This window comes from Seriola dumerili, unplaced genomic scaffold (assembly GCF_002260705.1).
Source record: "Seriola dumerili isolate Sdu_G_001 unplaced genomic scaffold, Sdu_1.0 BDQW01004273.1, whole genome shotgun sequence".
NCBI classification, from domain to species: Eukaryota; Metazoa; Chordata; class Actinopteri; order Carangiformes; family Carangidae; genus Seriola; species Seriola dumerili.
Window position 1 is genome coordinate 88,883 of NW_019178528.1, and position 16,515 is coordinate 105,397.

General features: G+C 40.7%; 2 protein-coding genes across 3 annotated transcripts in view; both read left to right on the forward strand.

Moving 5' to 3' along the window:
- mme (membrane metalloendopeptidase) overlaps window positions 1-2,497 on the forward strand; it is a 31,729-nt gene extending 29,232 nt beyond the window's left edge. For both annotated transcript variants that reach the window (XM_022769674.1, XM_022769675.1), the window contains exon 23: window positions 89-2,497. In XM_022769674.1, the coding sequence (XP_022625395.1) occupies window positions 89-188 (100 nt within the window). In that variant the 3' untranslated portion in view covers window positions 189-2,497. The remainder of the gene's footprint in view (window positions 1-88) is intronic.
- A 9,308-nt stretch (window positions 2,498-11,805) lies between these two features.
- LOC111239754 (extracellular calcium-sensing receptor-like) lies at window positions 11,806-16,491 on the forward strand. The gene is made up of 11 exons (XM_022769659.1): window positions 11,806-11,942; window positions 12,066-12,357; window positions 12,784-13,026; window positions 13,118-13,213; window positions 13,327-13,618; window positions 13,743-13,915; window positions 13,998-14,222; window positions 14,332-14,455; window positions 15,154-15,347; window positions 15,546-15,824; window positions 16,063-16,491. Exons 1-11 carry the CDS (start codon window positions 11,809-11,811, stop codon window positions 16,489-16,491), a joined length of 2,481 nt encoding a protein of 826 aa, XP_022625380.1. The 5' UTR covers window positions 11,806-11,808.
- The last annotated feature ends 24 nt before the right edge of the window (window positions 16,492-16,515 follow it).

A 16,515-nucleotide genomic window follows, 5' to 3' on the forward strand; every position in this document is an offset into this window, starting at 1 on the left:
TGGCATGTTATGTAAATTTCAATTTCACGTAACCCTCTTATACAGCAAGTTTAACATCAACCAACAATCTCCTCTGTATTTGTCACAGGGTACTGGGCTCCCTTCAGAATTTCCCAGAATTTGCCAAAGCATTCAGCTGCAACAAGAGTAGCTACATGGTTCCTGACAACATCTGCCGTGTGTGGTGATCCACAGACCTCTAGGATGGGGCCTGTTCTCATGTGGGTCATCCCTGTCCCCCCTACAGTACCTCTCCCCTCTAACTGCTGGAGCACTCGTGGGTGGCTACAAGGAAGTGACAGCTCCCCTTGGCTCCTTACTGGACGGACCAGGGCTGGTGGACTGACACTGCAGTATGCACTTCCTCCGAGGACAGCAGCGGACTGTACCCTCACGGACAGATGGAGAACTGTCTCTCTCCAACTCTTATACTGTAGTTCATTCAATCAGCCTGATTACTCTGCTACTCACTGGATACAATCACTCTTTGTGTTTTTATTTTTCTCTCCATTTTAATCTTGTTTTACTCGTCATTTGTGAGTCTACCAATGTGTATGTGAGTGTGTTTCAGTCAAAATGCTATACAAGTAGTTGGCAAAAGAGGGGCAGACAGACAAATACGCTTAAACCCACTGGCACATGACTACACCACTCACCCACTCATACTCACACACATGTAACAGGGCTGAACCACTGTACTGTATGTGGGACTGAGCTGTATTCCTCTCATAAAACCTCAGCTGGTTTCAGCCTTCATCTACACGCTGATACACTCTCCAATGTACTCGTATTGTACTCTTTGTTAATACATAGAACTAGATTAGGTAAATTATTACAGAAAATCAGAATTTATTTTGTCAAATAGACCAGTAAGTAGTTAATCGTGATCACATATTATACAATAATGCTCTGTATTTAATGTTCATGACTTAACTGCAGTTGACAGGCGGCTGCTGTTCGTTAGCAGTATGTCAAATAAACCAAAATGAAGTTTTTGCCTTTAAGATGACAGTTGGTCATGAATCATTGAGCTGACAATCGACAGACACCAGATCCTTTTTTCTACGTTCACTGAGCCTCCTGTGTGTTTCTGTGTGGATGTATGTCTCTGTGTGTTTTCCAATCTTTGTAAGTCATTATGGTTGCTGCCTATTGCTTGTCAAGCAAATTGGTATGCCTTACATGATCTGTTGTGCTACTGTTTGAGACTGTGTCTATATATTCACGGGAGAACGTGTAATGTATCATTAAAGGAATAGTTTGTCTTTTTCATAAATATGCTTATTTGCTTTCTTGCCAAGAGTTAGATGAGGAGACCCACACTCTCTACAGACAGCAGCCAGTTACCTTAGCTTAGCTTAAAGACAAGGGAACAGCTAACCTGGCTATGTCCAAAGGAGAAAAAGAAATTGCCTAACAGCACCTCTAATTCACAAATTCAATATTTATGTCCTGTTTGTTTATTCAGTGCAGAAACCAAAGTGCAAAAACACAGTCATGGAGACTCTGCTGGGTGCCTGGCAACCTTACAGTGGCAAAGACTCCACGACTCGGAGTCTCTACACTTAAATCTTTCTATGGAAACATAACGTGTTAATTCATGAGCTTTAAATGTGCTGTGATGGGGGGTAGTTTTTTTTTTTTTTTTTACATTACGACAGAGCCAGGCTAACTGTTTCCTCTGTTTTTCAGTCTTTACGCTAAGTTAAGATAGTTGTCTCCTGGCTGTAGCTTTATATTTAATGAATATGAGAGTGGTGATCTCAACGAACTGTCTGCAAGTAGGTGAATAAGCCTATTTTACAAAATGTTAAACTATGCGTTTGAGAAAGGCGTAGTGATGTCTCAGTTTGATCTTGGTTTAGCCACATGAAGTGTGCTGTTTTACTCATCTTTTTGTTTAATGATTCTTTTACATAAAAAGAAGTCAGTTGACACATGACAAGATAATTAAGGTTTCAAAGGGATGTTTATCTCAGCCATTTGAAACTGCGGGCTACAGGAGTCTTTGCTGGAGCCTAATGAACTTTACAAAAGTGCATGCATTTTTACTGAATGCAGAAGGTCGTATGAAATCAGTTGATTCTAATTCACCATTTTGTATGGCTTTATTTTCTATGTTAAACTGTATCCGAGGCTGTGATACGAAGTTATTAATTGTGGAAAAATTTGCCTTTGCCTTTTTATATAGAAATTAGTGCAATGAATGATGTGCCATGATCATGTAGGCCACTTCTTCAGACTATATACAACACTGTCCATGTTCAGCTTTTATACATTGTTGTTTTGTTCTCATCGTTGTTTGTGCAAGCTTGTGTCTCTCAGTCACTGTCTCTCACTCCCTCAGGCTTTCTTTCTTTCTGCCTCTCTCTCACACACTCCACCTGTAGAAAGACAGATATACCTCAGTTGCCTGTATTTAGATACTTTATAATAATGACTGATAATCATCTTGAGGAGCATTTTTTTTTCTTTCAAAATAAATCTTTAAATAACACACTGAGTCTGCGGGCGACTTGTCCTACAAAGTTTGCGCGTGTATTTATGTGCATGTGCTGTTTTAGCACAAGACTTCAATATATATACACATACTCTTAAATCTGATGAAATGTTACATTAAGTGTAGGTTGTTAAGTGTTGGCAGGCAGCTGCAAAATGAGAAACCGTCCTTCCATTTTTAATGTTGAACTTAAACTGTTGATTGCATAACAATGTGAGCGTAGAAAATATCTTGCTGGTGCTGACTTAACTTAATGTTTTTGTGTGTGTGTGTGTGTGTGTGTGTGTGTGTGTGTGTTTTTTACATAAAAGACGAAGAAACTCAGCAGCATTTTAATTTTGCCATTTACTTTTAGAATGCAGTCTGTGATGGATGAAATATAGAGAGATGTTCCTACATTCTGTTTCACTCAAAGTATTGTTGACTTGAGGGGAGTATTAGGAATATGGGGGGTTTAATTTTGTAATTTCCATAGAGAGGTGAAAAAAGTTAATTCAAATGCAGCAGTAGCCCAAACTCTATACCCGCTAATTGGACCTATAAGCATTGGGGGAGTAGGGGCTAATGTCTGAAGTTAGTTAACAGCTCGATGCAAACAAATGAATGTGTAATATCTTTATGGCTGCTCCCAAGCTACCGACTGGTAAATATACCCCATGCTGCAATGAACCAGCAAACATACAGTATTTCCTGGCAGGGGGATGGCTGGTTCCCAGGCTGAAACTGGAGATGCAAACAGTCGGGGGTGAACAGGGAATAAGAAAAACTCTTATAAAAGAAGGTTAAACTATAGAGAGACGTTCCTACATTCAGTTTCACTCATAGAGTATTGTTGACTTGAGGGGAACATTAGGAATATGGGGGGTTTGGAGGTAAAAGAGAGAGCCAAAGAGAATTATAACATACAGGATGTACAATACAGAGGTGCCAGGTCTGAGCAGCAAAAATGTGGCCAAACTTTGAAACCAAGTGTCAAAAATATCTTGAGGAATGGGGGAGCATAGCAAGGGCCGGAGCCAACACACACTTGTGCAAATACACAAAAGTAAAGTTGGGACGTTCATGACCTTTATTCCATTTATTTCTTTACTTTTAAGAGATGTTACCACAATACTCAAACTTCTACCTATTAGTGGTTTATGCCGCATTGTTTCAATAAACAATTCTTTTGTGAATATTCTGCTCTGATTGGTGGAGCTGACCAACGGCATTTGCTCCACATTCCACAAATGTCACCAATGAGCCCATGAGTCAAATAGCTTGGCTTTAAAAATCAATGAGAGACTGCATTTCTGCATTTCCAAATGTTCATTTGGTACTTCTACTTCTACTATTTAATTTGCACTGAAAGTATGTGATTGTGTGTCAACACATTTCTGCCTATTGTTCAGGGTTACTGTTTTCAGCTGAATATCAGTGGCAATTGCTTATTTACTGCCTGGCTTCCCCTTTTGCTGTCACTGGCTGGTAGCACTTTGGCATGTAAGGTTCACACCACCCACTTTCCTCGTGCTCTCACCCTCCCTGTCATTAGCAGTTATGCTATCTAACATCACAGCTAACATTACAACACCTCAGCATGTTCCTGGGAGGCTGAAGTGTTTTGCACTGTGAACACTATAGCGTGCTGATGTTTTATGCTGACGTAACACCGAGCATGTTTAGAACTTTTAAACTTAATAAGATTGAGAAAAGTGACTTGAGTGAAAATATATCTGCCAGTAGAAAAACCATAATTAGCACCTCTGCACTTTAAACCTTTTATCTTGAGGACAATTTTTAGAAAGTCACCCAGGCTAAACTGTCTTTTGTCTTTGCTCTCAATACAAACTTTTGCTCCCCTCTGTTGCCCTCCAGTCATAAAACGGCTCAATTTTCCTTCATGTGCCCTTTGGGCGACCCTTACAGTGGGTCCAGTGGTATGTCTGTGTGTGTGTTTGTGCATGTGTGTGTGTGTGTGTGTGTGGGGGGGGGGGGTGTCTGAGGGGGCATGCAGCCTCAGGAATGCCTGTCAGTGTGTGTGTGTGGCAGTGCTTAGGGCAGTGTGCGGTGTCTGAGGTTTGTGAAAATGTGCACACATACACACACACACACACACACACACACACACACACACACACACACACACACACACACACACACAGCATGCACACCTTAGGGAACATGTGCACAAAAACGAACATGTGTATGCACACATGTATACATGCAAATTATGCATTAGGATCATGAGTGATAAAGAGTTTCAGGTTATTAGAGTGGGCACCGTGCTGTTGCACACACGATTTGAAAAGGAGCTCTTATTGTAAAGTGCACTCTCACTCTGCTCTCCTTGTTGAAGGCTACTGACAACCACCCATTCCGATTTTAAAGAGGCTGAATTTTGTACAAAAAGTTTTAATTGCCACAGCTTTAATACCAATACTCTTTCAGGCATGGCTATAAAAGAAAAAAGAGTCATTCTGTCCTTTGCCCTTTTGGAGGTCTCACTGTTATTGGTGCTCTTGATTTAATACATGAGTGAAGTGACTTCTTCCATTTAAAAACATATTGCTTATATTAAATGAGCGCACAAGCAGCAAAAGAAAACAGTGCACTTTTTAACATGTCTTTTTTTGAGACATGTCAAGGCTTTATGTATTTGACAGAAATGACATGCTGCACACCTAATGCTGTACACTCACAAGCAAAACAGTGAGCCTACAGCTATTAAAGAAATAAACATTACAGTCATGTCTAATGATGAATGAATGGCCAACTGATCACTTGACCTAGAAACTGCAAATTTAACTCGATCAATCTGAAAATACACACTTTATATGTCCTGTTTGAGCCTTCACAACGGTTTATTTATTCACTCATTAATGCAAAACAGCGACATCCTGTGGTTGTTCAACATAACCATGCTGTTTGGCTGAGCCTGTGATGATTAACCTAAGACTAGACAAAAGTTTACTTACATCAAAAATATAAGATTTGATTTCTTTTAAGGAGTATAGATTATTTTATTCCTTCAAATAGCAAAAATAAACCTCCTGTTGATTTCTGCATCAGATTTCATTTGCTCAAATGCATGTTAAGACACAGGTTCTGGTACCGACAGCCAACTTACACTATTTGTATCATTTAGCAATCTGCAAAAAGTCTCCTCACGTCTACAACAGTTCACTTACCCTTTGGTTTTCCTATTTAATCATGCAGGGGTTCTGCATATTTCAGCCTCTTTCCCCCACAAAAAGGGACATTAATCTTTCAAGTGCCAACAATTACAGCCATAATCCAAGAATTTGAGAACTAGTTTCAAGCCAGAAAATAGTTTTAATGAATCAAAACAACATTTATCTGGAAAACCCGGTCTTGATGACAGCCGTCTTACAGAGACGGCTGTCATTAAAGTAACAATTGATCCTCTTTTAGCAGCAGACAGATGAAAGATCAGTTTCATTACTTTTACATCTCAGCGCAGTCCGTGACACTGTAGACCATGCGATTCTAATTAACTGCTTCAAGTTCAAGACTGGCATGAAGGTCGCAGCACTTAATTGGTTCAGCTGATATAACACATTTTCTGTCACGATGGGAAATGTCACTTCTTTTTTGACATGCAGTACTCTGTGGGGCCTCTCTTTGTTACTGGCTTCCTTTTACTTTTGCTTGCATTTGGATGGTTTCATTGGGACAAATAATCCAGTAGTAAAGCATAGTAGCTCAGTAGTTTCTTGCATCATGATACCCATTTACACTCAAATGGCAAGTATATCATAGAGGTATAAACTGTCAGATGTTTGGTAGAATTCAGCTTTTTAAAGACAGCCATGCAATGTTTTTTCTCAAAATCAATCATCTGAAGAAAGTTACTTGTACTTTAATCTCTACAAGTCTGGACTACTTTTAACGCTCACATCAACTTGATGCTTTCACATCTTTAGCTTGTTCAAAATGTAGCAGCTCTGTACTTACACAAGATCACCTTACTCCAATTGGCTTTCAGTATCTGAATTTATTTTAAGGTTTTATTGATTTCTTTTAAAGCACAGCTGGACCTGGCCTAAAGCTATTATAAAAAACTTGTGGATTCCCTATGAGTCAGTGAACAGCATCAGATTCACATGCAAGGCCCTTTTTGTGGTCCCAAAAAAACTGTTTAAGACCAAATGAGATCTGGCTATAGCCTCAACACCCCTGGGCTTTGAAACAACCTGCCTTAGGCCAGGTTGTTCCTGGGCTATGCCTAAAAACACCACTGCTGGTACTGCTAATCATGTTACTGCTATTATATTGCTACAACTATTAGAAAAAAATGTATTTTTTACAGCACGCATTCAATTAAATATTCCCTATTAAAACTATTTAACAAGCTGTAACTGTGCACAGATTAAATTTACTATTACATCTACTATTAACTTTGTTGTTGTTCAGCATGGTTTAGACATTTTGTGACAAGCATTAGTCTCATTTTAGGATGGAACATCTGTCAATTTTTGGTCCCAATCACGCATTTTCCATATTTTCACCAAATAAACATGCAATCTAAATAGTAGACACACAGCGTTAATGTATCACACCTGGCAGACCACTTTACACAGCACCATGTGGTGTACTTGCATAATGATCCATTTGAGGACAGAAATGCCAAACTGAAGTTGGCTGTGCGAGTTGGAAGGGGTGTGTGTCTCTTGATGAGTGGCGGTGTTCTGCTGTTATCGAAGTAAACAGATTGGGCATGCTAACAACACATAATCATAGTACTAGTTGCAAACAAGATGATGCTACGGAATTGCTATAAAGTTGTGTGTGTGTTTAATACACGCTTGTGCTGTATGTGCATGTGTATGAGTGACGGTGTGTGTTATGTCATTTTCCTGCATGAACATGTGTGTGCAAGAGTTTATGCATCTGGCGTGTGTTTCTGCTAACCCTAATGCGTTGCTGTGGTACAGAGAGTTTCCATCACTAGCTCATTACCCTGTCGGACAGATGTTTACATCTGGTGCACATGTTCAACATGACACCAAGTCTATAGGCTTATTTAGCCTGTGCGGGCCTACAAGGCTTACACCTTGTGCTTACTGGAAAGTGGATGTGGCGCGACCTGCAGTAACAACCAGACAATCTAATTCCCTGTTATTAAACGCAGACTTCAAAATGCTCTTTAGCTGACAGCGCTACTATTACAGATTTGGGGGCTCAGTTGTAATGGCAGCTTATGAGCTAACATGTCGGGCAAACAGGAGTTGTTTGATAGCTTCTAGCTGAAATCCAAATACTGGATGAAATATTTGAGGTTGTGCTTAATTCAGCTTTCATCTTGAGTTCAGTAGTGTGCCAAAAGTTAACCAGTTCATCAAATGCTTATGTTTGATAAAACAAATTAGCAAAACATTCCCCAAGGTCATCTCTGCACATTACAATTAAAAATGTTCGAGAAAGTGCAGCTCCCTGACCAATTTTCTTTCCATTGTTTTTCTGTTCACATCCTATGAGAGTGTGGGACTACTCAAAATAAAAAAAAAAGACAGACTTGTGGTAGCCATGGCAACGACATTGCCAGTCCTAGCACCCAATATTTTTGATGCCCAGCTGTGTGACATGAATTCACAGAGGACACAGATGTGCAAACACACACACACAAAAAACTGGGTGTATTTGATTGTAGAGTTAATGGTTTTCAATCAGAGATATGTAGAGACAGTCCACCACAGAAATATGTTTATTGGATTCATTTATAACAGAACACACGATAAGCCTACTCGTGTCAAAGCAAATTTTACCTCTAGACCGTGGCAGGGTTCAGCTGCAATCCGTCGCTCACCTTTATTCCTGCATTTCCACACGTCTGCCAAAATAGCTACTGTATGTATCCAAAAGAAAAAGAATATCAAAATATAGAGATGATCTTCTCTTCCCTTCATTCCTTTCATTTCTGTGATGAATTCAGTTTCTTCCTTGCACACCTCTTTTCTGTCAAAGAAAAAATAAAAATCTATTTGCAGAACAAACACACAGGCAGCCTGCCAGGTAAATTTTGAAAGATGAACAGATGAACAGTATTTAGTGGCTTTTTCTTTTCTTTTTTTTTTTTTTTTTTACACGCTTACGGTTCACTGACTAAATGAAGGATGCAAATCAAAGTGGAATGCACATACATGCACCTCTATAAAATTAAAGTGGTCTGACATTGGAGGTACTCTGCCCCCCCCCACCTTGTTTGAATTAAAAGCAGATCATGAAAAGTATTATAATTCATTCTGAGGGATACATGAATGTCTATACCAGGTTTCATGACAATCCATCCAAAACATCACTCAAAACCACAAATATCCATCTCATTGTGGTGCTAGAGGGAAAGTCAGGGGATCCTGAATTCATACTCTGACAAACATAAATCTCTACACAACGTTCCATGACAATCTATTCAGTAGTTGCTGAGATATTTCAATCTGGATCAAAGAGGTGGACTCGCTGTCTGACTGACAGACCAACATCCATTGCCATCCCCAGAGGCACCCCACTAGCGGGGCTAAAAATACATTCAAATTTCTTTAGGAGTGTTTTTTCTTCAAAGTCATTCATCCATTCAGGCATACACAGAGAAGCACCTACTGTATTGCTCATACACTGACACATGTATATACACATGCATTTCCACATACTTTAAAGATGGAATCATGTACCCAAGCAAAAATGAAGACAAAGTAGACAACTGCAGTGCAGCCGACGATCCATCCAACCATCAGCAGAGCAGGGAAGAGTTTGTGGGATGAAGTTGTTGGATGCACAACTAGAAAGATAAATATAGAAACAATAACAAAGTGTTGGGAGGGTGCGGAAAGATTTATTACATTCAACTCTTCAGAATGTGGGTTTCCTACCTCTCTTGTTCATGGCACCTATCTGCGCTTTAATCTTTTTGTTGTGATGGGTGCAATGCCAGGCTCCGTGCTGTGAAGAGTTGACGTTGGCATCTGGCAGGGCAAGGTGGAACAAATCTGGTGGACTTGGAATTAAATCCATTCTTAGCCCGTCAACGGTCCCATCTATCTTTAGCCTGTTCCGCTGTCCTCGGCATTCACAAAAAGCATTATATTACTGACAGAAACTTAAATTGCTCCCTCATCTTTTGGAGGTGAGGGCATTCCCATCACATACTTTTCTCTATGGACCTGGCCCCAGCTGTGATGGACCCAGAGCACTTCTTCCTGTATCCCCCTAAGGGAACAGCTGCAGCTGGGGCTGGCAACTTTGTCTCTAGAGTGTAATCTGCGTTTTTTTCATTTAGCTCAATAGATCATTTGGGTCAATTTCAGAGGTACAGCGGACTTCATTTTAGTGAACAGTATTCATTTATGAGGGCATCTTGTGTGAATTGGTGCATCAACATTTGAGTTTTGTAGTAAGTAGATAAGTAACTAAAGGTTTATTTTCAGCAAAAGTTACAAAGTGCTCAGGGGAAATGAATAAATACATAAACACATACAGACATAAACAGATAAATAATACAGAAACTCAGAAAAACAATTGCATATAACGGGGTAAATTATTCCAAAGTTCATCATGTTCGGTCTCCCTTCGTTTTCAGTCAGGCTCTGGGAATTGTAAACACTGGAAGGAGACCTAGGCATTGTTTAGTAGCTGAAGGAAACCAAGCATAAGCTTTACAGGAATTGTTAGAGGTACTGAGAAATATGATTATTTGCTTTCTTGCTGAGAGTGAGATGAGAGCATTCATACCACACTCATAGGTCATTACCGCCAGCAGCCAGTTAGCTTAGCACAGACTGCAAACTGAGAGAATCACCAAACCAACTCTGTTCAGCAGTAATAAAATCCACCTACGAGCACCTCTCAAGCACACTAAAAGCACACTTGTGTTATCTGTGCAAAAACCAAAGTCTAAAAACAAGTTTCAGTTACCCATAAAACCACAACTTGTCATTCCCAGGCTAGCTGTTTCCCCTTGTTTCCAGTCTTCGTGCTAAGATTAGCTTACCAGCTTTTGACTCCAACTTCAAGAACATGTACATATGTGTTAACAATGTTCTCATTTAACTCTCAATAAGAAAGCAAATAAATTGCTTCCCCAAATTGTATAGAAAGTATATTTCCAAAACAAATTCTTTAATGGCAATGAAGAGGGCAGTCAGGATGAGAGGAGCAGTAATTACTGCAGACTCTTTAAGCACCAACAAAGGCTGAAGGAGAAGAGCAGAGGAAGAGAGAGATCAGCTGGTCTAGAGAGTGGAGAGCAGCAAGAGTGGCAGGAAGGGAGAGAGAGAACGAAAAAGAGAGGACACTCGTGGTGTAATTGGATGAGCACTTGTCACAGAGAGGGCCTGATCCTGAAAATGACAGCTCTCTCCGTCTAACCCTTCTCATCTTTAATAGGCCTCTCTAATCTATTCCTCCTGCTAATTGTACATCAAGAACCCTCACATGCCCACATACAGCCCATCATCAGTATGGTGAGATCTGAGAGATAGGGGGTCGAATGAATCGTAGGATTACATTGAATTGCCCAACCCCTGCAATCACGGAAGAATGTCGTGACCATCAAAAAATCCAAAATGTACTCGTGTTTTATTTTTTTTATATAATCTTTCAAAATAAATGCAGTAATGAGAGAAAAGCAGTTGTTTATACCACGAACCACAGTGTCTCATATAAAGATAAGAGAAATTACATTGCATCATCTATTTTGAAGCAGCTATCCCTGGCGATCTGAGTGAAACACTTGGGTTTTCCTCCATTACTGTATTAATTCCAAATCGCTGTACCTCATGTTCTCGCCCTTCAATAACAAAGTAATTTTATCCTCCTGCAAAGATAGAACCTGATTCCCCTCCCTGGTGGCCGTGATTTCTGTATATCAGATGCATCGTCTCCGTCTTCCCTCCTTTGGCGTGGCAAGAAATGACCCTCAAACCACTGTCGCTCAGAGTTGCTCATAGTTTGTATTCGTCTGTGTCTCTGCGTCGAGGTATGAGTTTGTGTTTTGAGCATAAAACTGACTATGGCACTTATTTGCAAAATATGTTAAACAATATGTACACAGTTGTTGGTTTGCTCTCTGTTTCATCAACAGGAATTGAAAGATCACAAATCCTCTCCACAGGCTCTTGTTATACATTCATCACTTTTATCAAGCTGTATTTATGTTGTGTGTTAACTAATCAATGCTGTTTATACATTGTCCTTCATTTTATTTGCCTCCCTGCACTCCTTTCTTCCAGGTGATGTATATCTATACTCTGCTCCTCTGCTGCCTTACTGGGATGATCCAGGGCATTTATGGAGGGCAGCCCTGTCAGCTGATGGTAGAGTCTATCCCAGGTAGTGTGTACAAGGCAGGAGACGTAGTGATCGGGGGCCTGTTCCCTGTTCATCTGAAGGCACCACAGCCTGAGTTGGATTTTCGGCACGAGAAGGTTAATGCTCCCTGTGAAATGTAAGATTTTGAAGAACTGAATATTTTCTTTTTATGTTTAGCTGAACTAATTCGATTTTTACATATCATATGTCTTGATTTCTGATGTTCATCTTTCTGGTTATTTTTTTTTCCTGTGTGCAGTTTTAACCAGCGTGCTTATCGCTGGCTTCAGGTCATGGTCTTTGCAGTGGAGGAAATTAACAATAACTCAAATCTCCTGCCGAACTTCACCCTCGGCTATCTGGCAGCTGATACCTGCCTGGCAGAGAGCACCACTCTGTTATCAGCCATGGCTATGGTAACTGGACAGGAAGTTCATCTGGGGAACTCGGGATGTGGATCTGTGCCTGCAGTGCCAGTTATTGTTGGTGATACATTCACTTCATCCTCCATTGTTGTGGCAAACACCCTTGGGGTGTTTGATCTACCCATGGTGAGGAGACGTGATGTGCTGCAAACATAATGATGATTCATGTGCTTGTTAGTTTTGTATTTAGTTGCATGTAATACTGTGTTACAGTATCATATGTCTCTCTTCTTGTCTTTCACATTTGTGTTTGTGTTCTCTGTGAGTTAATGAGGGTTTCCGTTTGCTGCTCCTGTTAGGTAGTATATATTTTTTGGCAATTGACAAAAGCACCAGCCTAAAAAACTGGAGCTGATTCTCGGGCACTGTAGCTGCTCTCTGCTCCTACGTAGTCAAGATGGGTCAAATGCAGAGGATGAAGTTTCTCTTCTGGGACTTCTTTATGAGTCAACTTATCTGTCTACTTCTGTTTTTCATACTCACTATCACTTGCTTTATTTACTATCTTTCTGTCTCCTTTAACTGTGTAACAACCCTTTTATTCTTCTTCAGGTGAGCTATGCAGCCTCCTGTGTGTGCTTGAGTGATAAGAGGAGGTATCCGCTGTTCTTCCGCACAATGCCCAGCGATGCTGCACAAGCGTGGGCCATGGCTGAGCTGCTGCGCGTGATGGGGTGGACCTGGGTGGGGCTTGTGTCTGCGGATGATGATTTTGGCAGATCTGGGATTCAGATGTTACTGGATGCCCTCAGGGGAACGGAAGTGTGCGTTGCCTACCATGAAGTGATTCCAAGGGTATTTTCAAATTGATATTACATATCCCCTCTCTTTCTTACCATGTGCAGTTCTCTCTGTCATTCTTAATACCTCTCTTTTTCATTCCAAGGGATATTCAAAGATGACAATGCAAAGGATTGTTGAAACCATCCAGAAATCCACTGCCAGAGTTGTGGCAACATTTCTTATTGATCAAGATGCAAAGGTTATTTACCTATTAAAGCTTTAAGCTGTAATTTTCAGACATACACATATTATGAAGACTAGACGTGCCCACTCTGGTGCATGATACACCTCTGTTTCTTATCTCTTCCTCAGGCTTTGTTTGAAGAAGTGGTCTACAACAATGTAACAGATAAGCAGTGGATTGCTAATGATGCTTGGGTTACATATGGGCCTATCTCATCTCCTCATAATATTCCCACATTGGCTGGGACAATAGGATTTGCTGTACGGAGGATTGATATCCCTGGACTGGGAGCCTTTCTGGCACGCATTAATCCCAGCCTGACTTCTGACCCTTTCACAAAGGAACTCTGGGAAACAGTGTTTGGATGCTCTTTTAGCCCTGGCCTGGGAAGGACATTGTGCACAGGCTCAGAGATCATAGGTGAACAAAATCAAAAAATTTTCTTCAATTTTTAACTTCACTTGCAATATCTGTGTCTTTTACATTGAAATATTGAAGTATTTATTCATTTGCTTATCTATTGTCTGTGGTGAGTCTCTTCTAGGCATTGGGGAGTCTTTGTACACAGATGTGGCTCAGCTAAGAATCACTTATAATGTCTATAAGGCTGTGTATGCTATCGCTTATGCAATAAACAATATGCTGGCCTGTGAATCTGGAAAAGGTCCCTTCCTAGAAGGCCAGTGTCCCGATGTCTGGAGGCTGCAGCCTGTACAAGTAAATGAAATTCTACGATCCAGATGCCACAAATGTTATCAATTTCAGAATATGTGATGTGAAACAATTTTTTCTCTCTCAGATAGCCCATTACCTGCGAGAAGTGAACTTTACAACACCTTTGAAGGAATGGATGAACTTTGACGAGAGCGGAGACCCGCCTGCTTCATACGATATCATCAACTGGCATGTGACAGCTCAAGGGACAATAGAGTATGTCACCGTTGGTCATTTTGTGTCCTCTCAGGGGTCAGATCTTCACATTGACATGGACAGAGTGGTGTGGGGAGGAGGCAGCAGACATCAGGTGTCTATTTTTAGCGCTATTTGTCATCATAAGTCTCTCTTTTAGTTACCCAGAAACCCATTTTGCGAGTGTCTCTGCTTTTGATATATCAGTATGTGCCTGCTCCTAGGTGCCTGTGACTATGTGCAGCAGTCCTTGTCCTGCTGGTATGAGGAAAGCTTTGCAGAAAGGGAGACCTGTATGCTGTTTTGACTGTCTGCCTTGTGCTGGGGGTGAAATTAGCAGCAAAGCAGGTAGTTTTGAAGGTTCATTTTATTTGTTTGAATAAATGCATATTAATAACTGGTGCTTTTATTCCAATGCATGTAAGCAATCGCTTCCAGAATAATGATTATACATAAATAATATGTGACCAACCATTGTATACCAAGTCTTTTCTAACAACTCTGTGGCGGCTGTGGTATTTTTTTCTTAAATTTTCTTGACATTCACGACTGGCAACAGAGATTAATTCAATTTTACAATTCAAAACCCCTTAAATTTATCATATTATGATTAAGATGGCTTTTGCACATAATAGGTATTTTAATGTATTAAAACCAGAACAAACTAAGACCAAATTGAAGCCTCTTAATACTGTTTATACTCCTCAGTAATAATTAAAGGCTTTAAAAACTATATCCATGGCTTATTTAAGGATTCTGTGTTGTATGGGAAATCAAACAGACTTTTGAGGAAAGTGTGCATAGAATTTTTTAAACTGCTCTTGTCTTGTCTTGACTGTATTTGTAAGTCTTTAACAAGACAAGACAGAAATGTCCAAATCTCTGCTTGTGGCTGGTACTGTCCACTTCTCTCTATATTTTATGAGAGAAGGTCATAAGCATAAGGTTTTAACTCTGCTGTACATTATTTAACATAAGGAGTAAAGAGTAAAAACATCTGCTTCCTCCCTCTCTCATGCAATCTCTCTCCCTTTGCCTCTTCGTAGGGTCACTGGAGTGCATTCGCTGTCCAGAGCGTTTCTGGTCCAACTCAAACCACACAGCCTGCATTCCCCAGCAGGTGGATTTCCTTTCTTACAATGACACCATGGGAGTCGTCCTCTCCATCGTGTCAGGTGCTGGGGCAGCACTGACAGCTGCCACATTTGCCACCTTCCTTTACCACCGACAAACACCACTGGTAAAGTATAACAGCATCCTGGATTATGATGCTGAATGGCAGTTTAGACAGTATTAAACTGTAGTTTAATCAGGCTTACAGAATAATATTAATTGCATTTATACTGCAGTTTCTTAAAAACCAAATATAATACTGTATATATAATGCTGTAATCTCTCCCTGTGTCTCCTTACTTCAAAATCCCTCCCCTGCTTTAAGGTGCGAGCCAACAACTCCGAGGTGAGCTTCATGCTCTTGCTGTCCCTCAAGTTGTGCTTCTTATGTGCGCTTGCTTTCATTGGACAGCCTGTGACTTGGTCATGTATGTTGAGACATACACTGCTCGGAATCAGCTTTGTGTCGTGTATCTCCTGCCTGCTGAGCCGCACTGTGGTGGTCCTGGTGGCTTTTCGTTCCACACTGCCGGGGAAAAACCGAATGCGCTATGTTGGTCCTGCTCAGCAGAGGTTGGGCATCTCCATCTGCACCCTTGTACAGGTGATTGTGTCTTTAACTTATTTCAGTTCCAATGTTATTAAGTCCTGTAGAGATTCTTGTATGATATCCTGTTTTTCACACCTCTGTATAAGGACTGGGTCAGTTTGAGATTCAGTTACTTGTTCAAGGTCTTGCAGGTTCAAAACTGCTTTCTTTTCATGATTTGCATTTCCCAGTATGATGTCTGCAGCAGTTTATATATTCCTGTCCATTTTCTGAGCCAACCTCACTTTTCCAGGTGCTGATTTGTGTGCTGTGGCTGACCCTGTCTCCTCCTCAGCCTGCAGAAAGAGACATCATGGACATCTGGGGACCCAAGATCATTCTTGAATGCGCTACGGGATCTGTGGTGGGCTTCTCACTTGCTCTGGGTTACATTGGCCTGCTGGCCTTTGTTTGCCTAATCCTTGCTTTCCTAGCAAGGAAACTCCCTGACAACTTCAATGAGGCCAAACTGATCACCTTCAGCATGCTGATCTTCTGTGCTGTCTGGGTGGCCTTTGTACCTGCCTACATTACCTCTCCTGGGAAGTACACTGTTGCAGTGGAGATTTTTGCCATCCTGGCCTCAAGTTATGGCCTTCTGTTCTGCATCTTTGCCCCAAAATGTTTTATTATCCTTCTGAGGCCTGAGAAAAACACCAAAAAATGCATGATGGCCAGATAGGTCAATAGAGCAATGAATAAATTG

Bases quoted from the DNA above. Each gene is read 5' to 3' on its own strand.
- LOC111239754 (XM_022769659.1), top strand. From the start codon at position 11,809: ATGGTAGAGTCTATCCCAGGTAGTGTGTACAAGGCAGGAGACGTAGTG. The intron at 13,027-13,117 runs GTATTTTCAAAT...TTTCATTCCAAG, and splicing joins ACCATGAAGTGATTCCAAGG to GGATATTCAAAGATGACAAT. The intron at 15,348-15,545 runs GTAAAGTATAAC...CCCTGCTTTAAG, and splicing joins ACCACCGACAAACACCACTG to GTGCGAGCCAACAACTCCGA.